Source organism: Botryllus schlosseri, chromosome 1 (genome assembly GCF_051294905.1).
Source record: "Botryllus schlosseri isolate E-star chromosome 1, Bs_hap1, whole genome shotgun sequence".
NCBI lineage: Eukaryota > Metazoa > Chordata > Ascidiacea > Stolidobranchia > Styelidae > Botryllus > Botryllus schlosseri.
The window spans coordinates 22,282,248-22,297,891 of record NC_137236.1 but is presented as its reverse complement, the minus strand read 5'-3'; the positions used below and the strand labels follow the sequence as shown (position 1 = coordinate 22,297,891).

Below are 15,644 nucleotides of genomic sequence, written 5' to 3'. Positions count from 1 at the left end.
TAAGAAAGTTTCGATATTGTCCCTTATCATTGATGACTTGCGTCCTTATTTTGCGCATATGTGCGGCAATTTTGCCCGTATTTCCAGCAATTAAGCAAGGATGATCTTCGTCTTCAGTCATCAGCTCACCAAAAAGAATCTGGTGAAACTAGGATCTGGTGCAACTAGGATCGGACAAATGTACTTTACCTTTTTCCGTTTTTTTAGTCGCCAGTCTACTAATTTCACGGATTGTTGGGCTAGTCTTACCCTTTCATCCATGGTAATAGCGGCCCTGACTATATGTTGTTGTACAGTACACGCAACGGCGGAAACCAACCTGCTGCTCCCGCAAAAACTCAAGATGTCTCTGCGTGTGTTTGATTTGCTCCTCCATCGAACGAATGTTCTCAACGTCAAGCTCGTCTTCCAAGTCTTCCTCGTCGTCGTCCGACATCGCCGCCACGGGCGGCCGTCTCATCGTGACCGGTTCCGTGTTTGTCGGAGGCAGAGGCGGTTTTTCGACAGTCTTTGCCGGCTGTTGCTGGTACGCGGTGGTACTGGGCTGGGTTTTCAAAGTGGTTGGCGTTTTTGGGGTGCCGCCCGGCGATTTTGCTGGTGCGCTTTGGCTTTGGTGTGCCATACTCTGTTCAGAAAGGATACAGAGTTAGCGAGGGCGACAGGCAGAGTAGTTGTCAAGGGAGGTATTCGCAACACTCTCACGAATAAACATGTCATAACAACTGGTCTATCTGTATATTATCGCGCCCGCACATCAAGGACAGAATTTCTATACAACACGGGACAACAGCAATCTACATCGCGTAATCGACAGTATCTATATATCAAGGGGCGCGGTTTCTAAGCTGAAGGAGTTATTAGACAAAAAACCAGGCCGTTTCCTAGAAGCACGCTACAGGGACCATGTCAGACGCCTATCACCCGACATCATCAACGGCAGTGTTATGATCGTGATCAGCCGTTGCTACGGCGATATCGATTGCTGGGCATAATCCGGAAAGGCTCTCTTTCATCAGGCCGCGATGTGATTACAATCATTATCGACCGGGCCGTGATAATGAATTTACCCGCTAATAGCGAGATTCCAACGTGACCGACTACTGCAAATATAAGGCCCTGACTGTTTACTTATGGCGCGCGTAATCGCGTGCGTTTTCACAGAACACAAACCGCATCCTGATTACACTTCCGACTTCGGATCACGTAAATGTGTAGCCAGGGTTGTAATGACTCATGACTTAGTCGCGATTTTGTGATGACTCGAACCAAGTCACGTGACTCGTGACTAGAACTGCCTAGACCAGGGGTGGGCAAACTACGGCCCGCGGGCCGCATGCGGCCCGCAACACTGTTTTGTGCGGCCCGCGAGAGCCAAAAGAAACTTATTAAAAATATTAATAAAATGCGTACTAAATATCGAATTAATGCAGGGATTAATTAAATTTTCTCTTAGTATATTTCTTAACTTATTAAAAATATTAATAAAATGCGTACTAAATATCGAATTAATGCAGGGATTAATTAAACTTTCTCTAAGTATAATTCTAAGGCAGTGGTTCTCAAACTGGGGAGCGTGCTCTACTTGAGGGCGTGAAAGCATCTGAATGGGGGCGAAGCTGAGCTCAACTGAAAAAATTTTTCGCGCTATGCGCGATTTACCCCCAATTAATATTTAGTGCTCTGTAATTAGTCTGCATTTCATATCTAAAAATCTCTCATCCACAGTCGTAACCTTCCATACCATCAAATTATCCGTTGGGTTTTCTAGCATCCTGGTTGATTTTTGTGATATTGCGATAAGGGGGCGCGAAATCTTTCACCATAACAAGAGGAACGTGTCTTAAAAATTTCGAGAACCACTGTTCTAAGTAAATATTTCCTCTATTAATTTTATGTTTAATTTCTGGCTCGACCATCTCAAGGCCCACAGAGTTTGAAAGGTTTCAACTTCTAAAAATCACAGAAATCCTAAACGAGATTGACATAATTCTGATCACGAGTGTGATTTCAGATTGGCCACTCCAGTTTTAACTATTTTAGTGATGCGCTTATAGATTCGTTCTATGCGTAGACTTAGGGTATTTATATTTTATCTGCAAATAGTAGAAGCGTGTTTAATCTAACATGGTTATGATGCTGTCAGCATTGTGTGTCCTGGAACTGAACCAAAAAGTGGAATTAGTAAATCTATAAACAGATCGCTGCTAACAGATTTAAATTTCAATCCTGTTCTAAGAATCGGGACAACCGACTTTCATCTCTATAGTTTTGGCAAATTGGTCATTGAGGTCGACCTGCCTATGAAATCACGTCACTGCTTCTGACGCGTGTATGATATCACCAAAGCAATGTTTTGTTTGTTTTAAATAAGCATATATATTATATCCACGTCCTCACTGTAATCAAATACCAATATTGCATTTTGGTTTATAATCCCAATTATATATAGTGCGGCCCGCGAATGGATTAAGATGTTGAATGCGGCCCGCGAGCTGAAAAGTTTGCCCACCCCTGGCCTAGACGGACATTTCATTGTAACTTCGAAGGATAGTAAAGTTAACACATCATTGGTATTTCGTCTATCAGTTCTGATACATGGAAATAGGGCCAGAAACTGTTATACTGAGGTAATTACTATTTTATGAATGCGAGCCATTCTATAACCCTCGAGCATAGTTGGAAATAGTGTGTTGAACCGGATGGAACTGAAAACTGAGCAGGGAGCATAATGACTTGGACTCGAGCCTCTACTAGCTGACTTGGACTCGGACTTGACTCGGTAGTGAATTGAAAATGACCCGACTTGACTCGAGTCGAAACTATAAAACTGAGATTGACTTGCGACTCGGAACCTTGCAACTTGGTTACAACCCTGTGTGTATAGCTACCGCCGGATATTACACGATCTTTTAATCTCAAAACCCGAAAATCGGGTTATAATAGGCCGAGTACGAATAGTGTTGTGGTATCTGGAACCATAGTTTCGCGAACCCAGATCTCTTAGCAACAATACAAGATGTCGTCTCAATGCAGCCACTTTCGGTTAACTGTACTTGTGTATGCGACACATTAACCAAACCTACCATATAAAATTACTAGGGCAAGTTTTTGCAACTTTTGCAACTTTTCTTTACAGGTTCCGGCAGCTTCCTAAATACTCGGAAGCTGTGTAGTATGGTGTTTCAAGCTGTTTGGAGGAATCTTATATTGCAACTTTTTGCAACTTTTTTGATATTACATGAATACAGGCCAGACCGCCAAAAATTATATTGTCACTGGGTCAATTTTTTCAGGCTATTGATTTTGTTGAAATCGCCAACATTGGGTTTTGCTACAGTGCCTTGAAAACGGATCGATTCTAGTATCTCACACCCTAATAATTTCAAGGAACTTGTCCATAAAATGCAACTCTTTGATGCAACTTTTGTGAAAAATAGGTGCTACTCGCCACGGATTTGACTGCGACAAATAATTGCCCTAATAAATACCTTTAAAATTACATATTTGAGCACTCACAGACCATTCATTTTCCACTCCCACTTCAAATAACTGTAAAACGTCTCGAAGCCTATACTTGGTATTGAGTAGAAATTTGTTGCGTTAGTTCCACTTCTACTTGATGAGCAACGATGATTAGTTTCACCACATCTGGACAACACCTAAAATCGACTCTCTCTACACACCAACTAAGGTAGCTTATTTCCCACAAAACCTTGATTGCCTAATAATTACTTCCGCGCGGTAGATTCCACAAAACAAGACTTTCTGTTTACAAATATGGTCTGATCTTCGACAGCGAGCTGTTTGTTTGTATCGCCACAATAAAAAGCAATCGATGTAGCTTATCGCTAAGCGACGAGATAGCGCGATAGAGCAGCAGATGTGGCGGAACGCAGCGCAACAAATGACGACGTGCTAGGATAGCTTGTGTCACGTCACGAGATTACAATCACAGATACACGATAGAATATTGAGGGGCCGAAATTAGTCGAATCTCGAAATCTGGATGTGCTCATAACTGTAACAGCCAGACATAGGTTGATTGTGGCAGCGGACCTGGCACTTCGTTCGGAACTGGGGAATTATATACGGCCAAGCTGGTAACTCTGGTGCTGACTGCTCGTACATGTCAAAATATAATATAGAACCCGAAATATAACCCAGAGATGATATGGAAAGGTAAACAATGTACCTTTTACGATGCCATTATTAAAATAAAGCCAGCCCTACATCACATGACGTATACATAGTTACTAGTTATTGTTCATACCATAAATATTTTATTGCACTTTGTGATAATGCAGAGAAATTAATGCTCGATTAATTCATTCATCGTTGGCATTCAAGTAAAGGTAAATGTATCGCCATAAATTTCTACACCCTTCACGCAGAAGCGGCGATTTCCAAGTAATCTAGACCTAGTTTTGCTTGATAACATAAAACTATTCAGTAAAGTAGAAGTAGTTCGAAATTATATCCACAAGAGTTAAGTAGAGCAACAGTGCATAAGTGCGGGTAGGCAAAATATAACCGAGTACTCCGTAAAGGTAGAAGTACGTCGTTACTGGTCACCTGTCTAGTTCTCGAATCATATTACCAAGGCCTAATTCTATTTGGATCTCCAGTCGCTACAGTCAAAATCGTTACGTAACCGCCATACCAAACCTAGGAGCCTCTAATTTCCCACGCGTGCATCTAATGCCGCGACTGATGGCGAGACACGGATCCTGCCGCCTACTAGATAAGAATTAAACCGCGCCACTTGAGAACTCTTTCAAGTCGATTGCCGGCGCGTATATTAGCTTTGAAGTCAAGCTCGCATTATCGCGGGTTGGTCGGGTTCGATATTGCAAGTTGCGGTGGCAACGCGAACGCGAATAAGCTCCCACGGATTAATGAGGGTGGAGTATTACAAGATGACGCTTTGGCCGGAGTCGGGTTTCAACCGGTTATTTGCTATCGGCATATTAGTATATGTGGTCGTAGAACTTGTAATAATTCCAGGTTTAGATGAGAATAAAACCTCTAAAACCTCATTTGGCAAGGATGGGCACCGTACCCGAATAGCGAATTCCCGCAGTTCAGAATAAACCCGGTTACTACCAGCGCCAAATCCTCCAGGGGTTGATATATTTCATTTATTTAATACAGTTTCTTGAAGGTGGAAAACTACAATATACAATTGAATAGTATATTCATATTGAAATGAGCCCGAATATTTTCGGCTGACACTCGTCAGGGGTAATCGTCAGCAACTAATAGAGAATTCAAAACAACATTGTATATCGGCAATCGTATCACAAAATATGACGTCACCAGCATGAAATGTCAAATACGAGAGCGCTCAATGTACTATTTTTTGATCGCACGAGCACTCTTTTTGTTGACACAGCCTTGGCTGCCACACTTCGCAAACGCGCATCCTTCAGTCTTGCACAAAAGTCAAAAAGATAAACAAGGACAAAGCAGTTTTTATAAGATATCACACGTGAATAGAACGACAAATCTTACAGATACGGACGGTATGGCAACACTGCGGCCTACAAGTAACATTTATCCGACCCCTGGCACGTCATCCATACTGTTATGACACCATGACCTCTCGATTGCCAGACGATTTCGATTCAAAATCGAATCACCCAGCTACTAGTTTCGCCCAGCCCTAGACCTGGCAGAGCCGGATCCCGATATTGAGTTCACAGATTTTGAAAAAGAAAACATGCTTCTACAATCTACATGCGCTATAACATCCGGATATTATACTATAGTTAGTACTATGCGCAATCGCGCACCCTCGTTTTTTTTAAAACAACACCGCCATTCACAAACTCAGATCATGAAATCTATTGAATCAGCGCGATCGCATGTGCAACACAGCCTAATCACCTTATCTAATCAACACCGTCCACATCCATAACAAGCTCGTCCAGAATCTATATGGCTAATAGGGCTGGGCAAAATCGAGTACCTGAGTGATTCGATTCTGAATCACGTAAAATGCTTCGAGTCGAGTCGAGTAATCGAGTATCACTCATTATGACGTCATAGCAGAATATTATTTGTCAAAGTTCAAATATGTACCTTTTAAGCGACCACAAAGAATATAATGACTGTTATCCATCATATTAAGGATACTTTGTTATTTTTTTCGACCATACCGATTTCATTACACTTGGTGACAATATTGTGGGGTGATCATGACTTCGGAAATGTGCTATTTCCAGTAACGTTCGTAGCTTTGTACTTCATGTTTCGCATGCTGCGATACGGCCAATCAAGGTTTCAAGGCTTCAACAGTGAAATTAGCATAAACTCGTTGATCGTTGATAAACTCCTCGTTGATAAATCAACTTTCAGTGGTGAGGAGCGTATAATTTCAGTACTCGAAAAAATCGTCTTTTACTACTCGACTCGAATCATTAAAATTAATACTCGATTCAGATTCGAGTACTCGAATCATTGTGCCCAGCCCTAATGGCTAACAATACACTCATCACAACAACCACGACCCTTGTACTAAGCAAATGCGGCACAGCATTTTTTTCATACGCAGACTGTAAAATGCTATCTTTAGCGCATTACGACTCTTTTTTGGGGCGACACTGGCTGTTTCCATAAGTCCGTTTACGAAGAAAAGCTGCTATACGCCGGCAAAATTACAGACGAGACATTGCACTTGGCATAACAAGCGTCCACCCACTCAACACTTGCTCGGAGAAAAGCATTTTCGCCGCGCTGCCAACCAAAACAAACCGCGCAACCAGGGATTTCCCAGTAAACAGCAGCATTTGGCGATAAACCCAGGTTAAGTTAACACCTCGTGACAGGGAACCAGCCGGTTCCGCTCGATAAGCAAAAACTGGCCAACGCAAATACCGCTGGTCTATGAATAGACATGTGTATTTCGCCGAACGTCGAAAAGGTTGAATAGGAATTGACCTCTACAAACAGCTTTCAGTTGGAAAATATATTCGTATTGAAATGAACACGGCCATTCTCGGCTGAAACTGGTCAGGGGTAATCGTCAGAGAATTGAAAAAAACATTGTATATCAACAATCGTATCACAAAATATGACGTCATCGGCATGCAATGTCGGATAATCGGAGAGATCGCTTCAGTCCAATGTACTATTTTTAGATCACGAGTGTCTGTTGAAAATATTAGGCTGTATTCCTATACGAATATATTATCCAATTGCATATTGAACTTCTAGCTAAGTAAGACTGGGGACTGCTTTGCATGCCTGTGTTACTAGGATGTGGCCTGTGGGTATTTTAATCAGCGTGGGTCTAACGAAACTTTCGTGCAACTACTCCTACAGCAATTAGCAAGCGCATTAGATTAGGAGCGGTAAGACGTAACGTAACCTATAGAATTACCAACAAACACAGTACCGTGCCGAATCGCACGTAGACCAGGAGGGTTGCGTAATCTCTACAAATTACAGAGATGTTTGCCCCGTACTGTCACGGTTGGAATATTCGGCGGAATAGGTCAAATTCAAATACAGATAGACGCCACGCCATATGGTTTGGATTTCGCTGCAACAAGGGTACCCGATATATCGAATATTTCAAATGGGGATTTCGAATTCACCTTGGTCAGTCAGGAGCATTTGAGCTAAGCTCAATTGGGCTTTGTGCAGACACAGAATAATGCTATCAATAATCACTCAAATATGCGCATGCTGACTTGGCAATTGATGTTTTGTCAAAAGTATTCGCATCGTGCGATTTCCCTTATAAATAATCCGATGCTGAGTTGTATTGATAGATGTCGCCGTCAACGTTATCAATTCCTAACGAAATAGAGGCGTTATGATTGATAGAAAGTCTATCCGGGGCCAGCGGTTTCACGGTGTTATCTACGTTTTTGTCGCTTGTCAAAAAGGTTGCACATCCCCTAGTTAAATCCTAATCGCGTACCCATTAATAATAATAATCGATTTCATTCAGCGCGAGCGTGTGTATGTGTACTGCACGCTTAAGCGAGATATATTTTTGGATACTCGGCATATTCCAAAGCAAGCAATATTCGTGGGATCTTAGTAATGTGATAACACTTTTTCAATTTTTCGCACTTTGAGGCTTCCACATAGAGCCGTGGGGGTTATTTATCCTCTGTTACTTCGAGATGCGTGGTTTCATTGATATAACCACAGTTGAATAATAATGTTCGGTTCAGTACAATTCATTGAAGATTACATTAATTCAAAACACCAAATCTTCTGATGGAGGGTAAGGATAGGAAGGGATAGAAACGACTTGAGTAGATTTCAATTAAAGGGTCCAGTGACTGAAGCTTAAAACGAGCTTAGGTCCGTCATAATTCGCACTATCGCTATTTGTGTTCCCCACGACCACGAATAGACTATTAGCCCAATTTCACGAAACACGCCGATGTCTGTGGGTAGGAAATTTTATTACAAAGGGAGAACAGCCTAAAACATATTTAAATCTCGATAAAGAGCCAATCTTTGCAGAAAAAACGCCGTATCTCCTCATTTATCTTCCTATAGCACGGCACCGCAAACTTTCCACGTTACATTAACGAGGGTTGATGATAGTAAACACGCCTTGAAATCCACCCAAACACCCATCGGAGTAGTTCATTAGTCGCTGAACTATTCACTTTTACGAGTGCTATTTACATCAACAACAGCGCCCAGCGCCAGCGATTATGGATGCTTTAATGGCACGGCAGCGCTTTTGCGAATTGAGATTACAGAATCTTTTAAAATATCCAGATTTCAGACAGTCGGAAAAAAAACCAATTGGCCATGACCGTAAAGCCAAATTCTAACTGGAAAACACGCACGCCGACCGCTAACCCATTACGGGCCACCGCATGTTTTGACGGCCGGTAGAAAATTCATGTTTCAGAGAAATGTTGACTGTCTGGGTGCTGGGAGATTGCATTGCGGCTTGGCCACGGGTTCAGTTCAAGCGACTAGTGCACTTACTTTACACTTCTACAGCGACAGCATTAGATAACAACTACCAGGTTTGGGGTAAACCAAACCACATTCGGCTAGAATCTGACTTTAATATCCACGTACGGCTAGGATCTAATCGAATCTACATTTGTAAATATTTTGAATAAATAAAATGCAATAACTACAGAGTGGTAATTCGATCGAATCGAATCACAACCGTTTCGAATCGAACTCCGACATCGACGCCCGAATAGAATCTAATCGAACCGATATGTTTCGATAATTTTCATAAATAGAATACGGGTGGATCGAACTGCATCCGATTCGAGTCGAACTCCTATAGTCACGACCAAATAGAATCTGATCGACTCTCAATTTTGAATATTTAGAATGTTTTTAATATAAGAAGCATATTAGAATGTAATTGAACCATTATCTTGTATTTTTTTAACGAATGAAATATGATAACTGAGATGGGGTAAATCGAACCACATCTGATTCGAATCGAACTCCGACATTCACGCTCGAATATAATCGAACCTAATCGCCATATTTCATTATTTTTAATAATTGAAGTATAAAAACTGGGGTGCGGTAAATTAAAAATTATCCCATACCGGTACTAATCGTACTCCAACAGTCCAACATTCATGTTCGAATAGAATCTAATCGAACCGCTATTTTCGAATTTTGTTAATAAATGAAGCACAATACCCAATTCCACCTCAAATTGCCTCCGCGTTCATCCACGAACAAGATCCTAATCGAACTCGAATATACACGCCCGAATCGAACCAATTCAATATATTCTAATTACGGGCACACTCAATCAAGAGCCAATTCGAATCGGACTCCAAAATCAAGGCCAAAACAAGTATTTTTCAATATTTACCACACAATCGAAAGTAAATTCAACACACCGGGAGTTTGAAGATGAGCTGTATTTTATTGTCAACCAAATAGTGAATCGATTCGATTCGCGCTCGGATATTGAAGTTCGATTCGATTCCGCTGCGAATCAATTTTGCCCGAGCTTCGACCGGCCTGTCAAACGGTGGCTTCACGAAAATAGACATATTATCCACATCAGATGTACTCGCACGCACATTTATTGACAACATATCTATTCAGTTTCACCGCATATCCATCATACAACTGTAAAAACACAGCGACACCGGCACAATTCAAAGTTACCCGTGTTCAACAGAAATAGAATCAAAAGCCCGCCTAAAAAACAGCACCGTAAATGCATTCCACAACGCCATTGTGCTAACAACAGGTTACATTCCACACTCTATTGTCGCATAGTTATGCGGTGACTGGTTAGTATGTACGTTATCGGATACGCGCGACTACCGCACAGCTGCACAAACCCAAGGCCTGCTACACTTCCCACCAATGGCTGGACAACAGTGTTCATTTGTCAAACGGCTTTGGAAAGAGGCTGTATTCAGGCTAACCCGGCGGTAATGGCTTAGTCAATAAATCCTTGTGTACGGCGGTTCGAGAAAGTTAGCGGCGTCTCACCTGAGCAAACGTAACCGCTGCAACTGTATCGACGCGATGTCGGAATTTACTATAGGCGCCCGAAGATCTTTGCTCGCCACATTGTACTAGCGCGGAAACATATTGCTAGTGGCTCGACAGTAGGGGTGTTCGAAAACGACTTTCTCTCTCAAATTCAACTGGCTACTTGATAAAATTGTTAGGTTACCTTATTAAAGTCTACACACCAAATTTGGTTCAATTCCAACTAGTAGCCGCATTGCTACAGGAGAAGTAAGTTTTTGTTATTTATTATGAGGAAATGAATGAAAAAAATTCAAAATTTCCAGTTCACCCCATGAAATTTTTAGGTTGTCTATAGAAACGATGCTCACCCAATTTGGCTCAATTTCAATTTTCAACCACTGGAAGCGGAGTTAATGCCGTCGAAAAAATTTGGAATTGAATAAAATAGTATTTACATTGGCCAATTATTGAATTTTCTATTATGATTGTGCTCACCGTGAATACCGTACTATTTATTCAAATCAAAATTTTTCGACATCAATAACTCCGCTTCCGTTGGTTGGAATTGAGCCAAATTGGGTGAACATCGTTTCTATAGACAACTGAACAATTTCATGGGGCGAACAGAAAATTTTGAAATTCTTTTCATTCATTTTTTAATAATAAATAAATAACCGTCTTCTCCTGTAGCAATGCGGCTAATGGTTGGAATTGAACCGAATTCGGTGTGCAGGCTTCAATTAGGTAACCGAACGATCTTATTAAGTAGCCAGTAGAATTTGAGAGAAAAAGTCATTTTTGAACACCCCTACTCGACAGAGTCGAGTCGAATATCAAGGGTCACGATTTTTTGGCGACTCGACTTGACTCGAGTCATTTTTTCAAATTCGTAAAATGATTCGACTCGACTCGAGTCAAGTTGTGTATCAACTCGATTTTTACTAGAGTCATTGTACACGACTCGAATAAATAATACGACTCGAGATTAGGACGGCCAAGACAGACATTTCATTGTAACTTCGAAGAACAGTAAAGTTGGTATTTCGTCCATCAGTCCTAATACTTGGACAATTGGGCAGGAAACTGTTAAAACTGACGAAAAATACTATATTATGAATGCGAACCATTCTATATCACTCGAGCAGAGTCGGGAAAAGTGGGTTAAAGCGCATTAAACTCTAAACCAGCAGCGAACACAATGACTTGGACTCGAGTCACAATACTATGACTCGGCCCTCTACTCACTGACTTGGACTCGGACTGACTCGTGGCGCATTAAAAATGACTCGACTTGACTCGAGTCAAAACCATAAAAGTGTGATTGACTTGTGACTCGGAATCTTGTGACTTGGTTACAGGTTACAACCCTGACATAAACACTCGTATATTTTGCTGCAAGTTTTGTATGCTGAGCTAAAACGGCCAGGATTTAAAGTGGGATGCATATTGAAATTGCATTCGTCATTGATAAAAAAAGACTATGATTGCGGTGCACGATATAGCCCGTAATAAGTGACCCGTGTTAAATTCATCATAATTACGGGCTATCCGTATTAAAAAGCGCGCGCAAGGCACTCCACAGGATAGGCAAATCCATAAATAAACACGCCTATCAAAAAACGGATTACATACCTCATTTGTTATCTATTGTTAAACCCGTGCCCTTACAGAGACACCATATTATTAACCACGCTTAACATATCGGACAAGCCCTTTACATAAGGTCCTAAATTCCCGACATTCCATCACAGCACAACCAAATGCTATTTCGGCTACGGTACAAACAGCGATGGTCTATTCAACCCAACATCTGTCATCTTACGGAGCTGGTCCTGACGAATATTTTCATTAAATATATTCCGGTATTAGTCCGTCGAACGCTAAGTAAACAAACACGGCGAGAAGACTGGTAATAAAATTGCTTCATACGCATTCGTAACCCACGGGAATTCAAATTAACAAAGAGTAAAGACGGCTATTGTGCTAGAGATTGATTATACTTTATTATTAGAAATATGACTACATCGACGGACACAGCATGGAAATACAGATTTGGAGTATAAACAGATCAAGTCGAATGTAATATTCACGAATTTTCTCAGTTGGATTTGGGCGCGCCAAAAATCGTGAAAATATCAAATTTCCGTACGAATTTCGGGCAAATTTGAGTCGGCCTGCATCAAATTGAATCGGGGAGGATGTAAAATTGTAAAAAATTTGCAATATACAAGTATTGATTTTGAGAAAATCCTAGCCAGTATAGGTAGATATGTACTTGAGACTCGAACGGGGCACGGAGCGAATTATATTAGGGAGTTGGCTTTGAAAAATAGGACTTTCAATCGCAAACTTCTCTCAACCGAAGCCGGCCATTGATAATTTCGGGTAATCTCTAATTATCGCGCGATATTTGAACCATATAATTAAAGACAATCAGTATAAGCTTGAATTAATACCTGTCCGTCCGTGTAGACATTCCTCATGGTGATGACCTGAACTTGCGCTGGCTGGGGCTCAGGATAAGTCTGGGTCGGAATAGGCACCCCTGTTACATAGAATATCGAGAATTAAATTCAGATTATATCCAGGTATAATATTAACTCTATCCAGGGATTAGGGCTGAGCAAATTCGAGTACCTGGGCGTTCGAGTATCTCCATCCCCATCACATCATCATAACAGCCGAGAAACAACCGGGAAAGTTCAAAAAATACAGAGGTAAACGATTCAGCGATGGCTCAGAACCGGACCAGTGCTGGTTCGCGAGTGACGACATAATCGCCTCCAACTGGAGAATCTATGCTACGCTAATCCTTCCTTCGCGCGATGAAAAATGTATGACTCGAAGTCTTGGAAGCGAACGAAATAACGTTGTTATTTCGGGCCGCAGAACATTCCCGATAGCAGAGTAATAGGATGGCGTTACATTATTCATTTTAACACCTTGTTATTCGGTGTCGGCGTGGATTATCCACGGCGTTTTACACTGGAAAACACAGACGATACGGCGATACGGCGATAAAACGCATGTCGAAGTGTATATGGCGGACGAATTCACCGCAACGCAATATAGGCACAACGCGCATGTTCCACAGGGAAAGTAATCCACGATTACAACACGGCCCCAGATACTAACATAGATATTGATCGATAAATCGAGCTCGATGACGAAAAAAGTACGAAAATGAATGATCTACACCAGTGGTTCCCAACCTTTTTCGGTGTCAGGGCCAAATTTAGAATTTCAGAGTACGGTCGGGGCCGCACGAATACCAGGGCAATGAAACGGGGCCAAACTAGCCATCAAAATATGAAAATTGGCATTGTTCCGATCAATCGCTTGACGCCATTGGCCATTGTTATGGTTATTGTGTTGCTGCGCTCCCATTGTTCACGAAAATTGACCTTTATTGGCTATTTCGGAGTAGTTTTATTGCCCTGTCGAGATTTCAATTTGTATTTTTGGAATCAGTGCGACACTAGCTTTCGATAAAGACCGGACCTATCAAATTATGCGGACGCTTCGGTCGTGAGCTATAGGACTACCAATTATGCTGCTTTCGAGTCGATTTAGTGAGTCAGGTTATATAGGCGAGACGCGCCAAGCGCGAAAAATTTTTGTAATTCATGATTGAATCGGGAATTGCATATATATTGCCATCAATTTTTTATCCTCTCTCTGCTCACGTAATCAGTTTTACAGGTAGAGCCGAGCGAGGTGTGTTTGAAAAGGTAGGACCCCTCAATAATAATTAAACATCTTCGTGCGTATACCCGTTGGCAGGAACGAAACAGCACTGAACGTAACAAGCAAGTGTATTTTATAAATAAAAATTTTATTTTTTTGTCATAACTCGATTTTCTTAATATTTTGGGGGTCGGAAGAAGGGTAGCTGGGGGCCGCGGTTGGGAATCACTGATCTACACCCGACATTCCGGCGATACTAAGTATGATAAACCGCAGTACAGTATATCCATCGATATCAAGTCCGAAGCCGCGTACGGACCCCCGAGCATGACCTACAAAGCACATTTAGACAACTTTCATATTTTCAGCTTTCCGACATTGGATTACAATTAGAATTATATTAGAAGTAAAACTACTGAATTGACAAAAACTTGGAAATCAAATTTAATTACAAATTACAAAGAAACGCAACAAAAATCAAATACAATTCACATCTAATCAGAATTCGTCCTCATTGGCGTGAAAATGGAAGATTGCCTGTGTGCACCACGCTTGGCTCGTTTCGCACTATGCAGTTCTCTTGTAGCATTTTCAGGAAAGCCAGAAAGTAGATTAGAATCAAACTCGGAACGTAGAAACATTTCACGAATTAGACCAGAATTAGATTGATGACATTGCGCTCAAATTAATCTAATACTAATCAGAAAAGTGCAATTATGCAATCGCCAAGTCTGCGACAAACGCTAGGAAGCACATAACAATTTGACGACTTCACATATCTTACCGAAGGCTTTCGAGAAAACTGTATCACTCACCATTATAAAATTAATTTCAGAAACAATGTGTGACGTCACAAAAAGACACAACTCACCCGGATTCGTGTTCTTTTTCGGCGTAACCGACGCCACGTTGGTCACATTGCTAAACCCGTTCGCTTCTACAGACGGCTTCCGTACTTCGAAGGCAACGCCGCGCTTATCCTGAGTCGCCCGGGCGTCGAAAAACCCGACCCTGGCCGCGACTCCAGGAGTCGGGGCCTCCGGCGAGATCCGGTCCGGAGATCCGGATATTCCACGGTTTGGCGACGCGTCTGGGCTGTCTCCGGCTGGCGCCGGGCTAGCCGTGGAATCGCTGGCTTCACTGGAGCTTTGCGAAGTCATATTGTTCGACTCAAATAGCCCCCTCTGCGATGTGGACTGCAGGGCCATGGAACTGCCGTGGAATCCGCTGTCTATGTCGCTGATTGGCGTGTACTCTGTGAGGCCGTTTAGGAGTTCTTGCACGTCTTCTGGGATGTAGGAATGCTCATTCGATTCCGGGCTCTGAGAAACGAAAGCGACCGTTATCAAACATAGGAATAGCGATAGCACGCTGTTTATTCATGTCCTTGGTGTTTGTGCGGCAGATACACCAACTCATGATATGACATACACAGATATTACGCCGCTGGCAATCTCAGTCGAAAGTCCGCAAGATCCGCACATGTCCGTAAAACTGTATCCAACACA

General features: G+C 41.9%; 1 protein-coding gene across 3 annotated transcripts in view; it reads right to left on the bottom strand.

Annotated features, from left to right (window-relative positions):
- Window positions 1-15,644, bottom strand: part of LOC145445108 (uncharacterized) — a 141,388-nt gene that overhangs the window by 42,987 nt on the left and 82,757 nt on the right. For all 3 annotated transcript variants that reach the window (XM_080323260.1, XM_080323257.1, XM_080323248.1), the window contains exons 6-8: window positions 15,008-15,458; window positions 12,906-12,994; window positions 320-625 (exon numbers count right to left, since the gene is read on the bottom strand). In XM_080323260.1, the coding sequence (XP_080179386.1) occupies window positions 320-625; window positions 12,906-12,994; window positions 15,008-15,458 (846 nt within the window). The remainder of the gene's footprint in view (window positions 1-319; window positions 626-12,905; window positions 12,995-15,007; window positions 15,459-15,644) is intronic.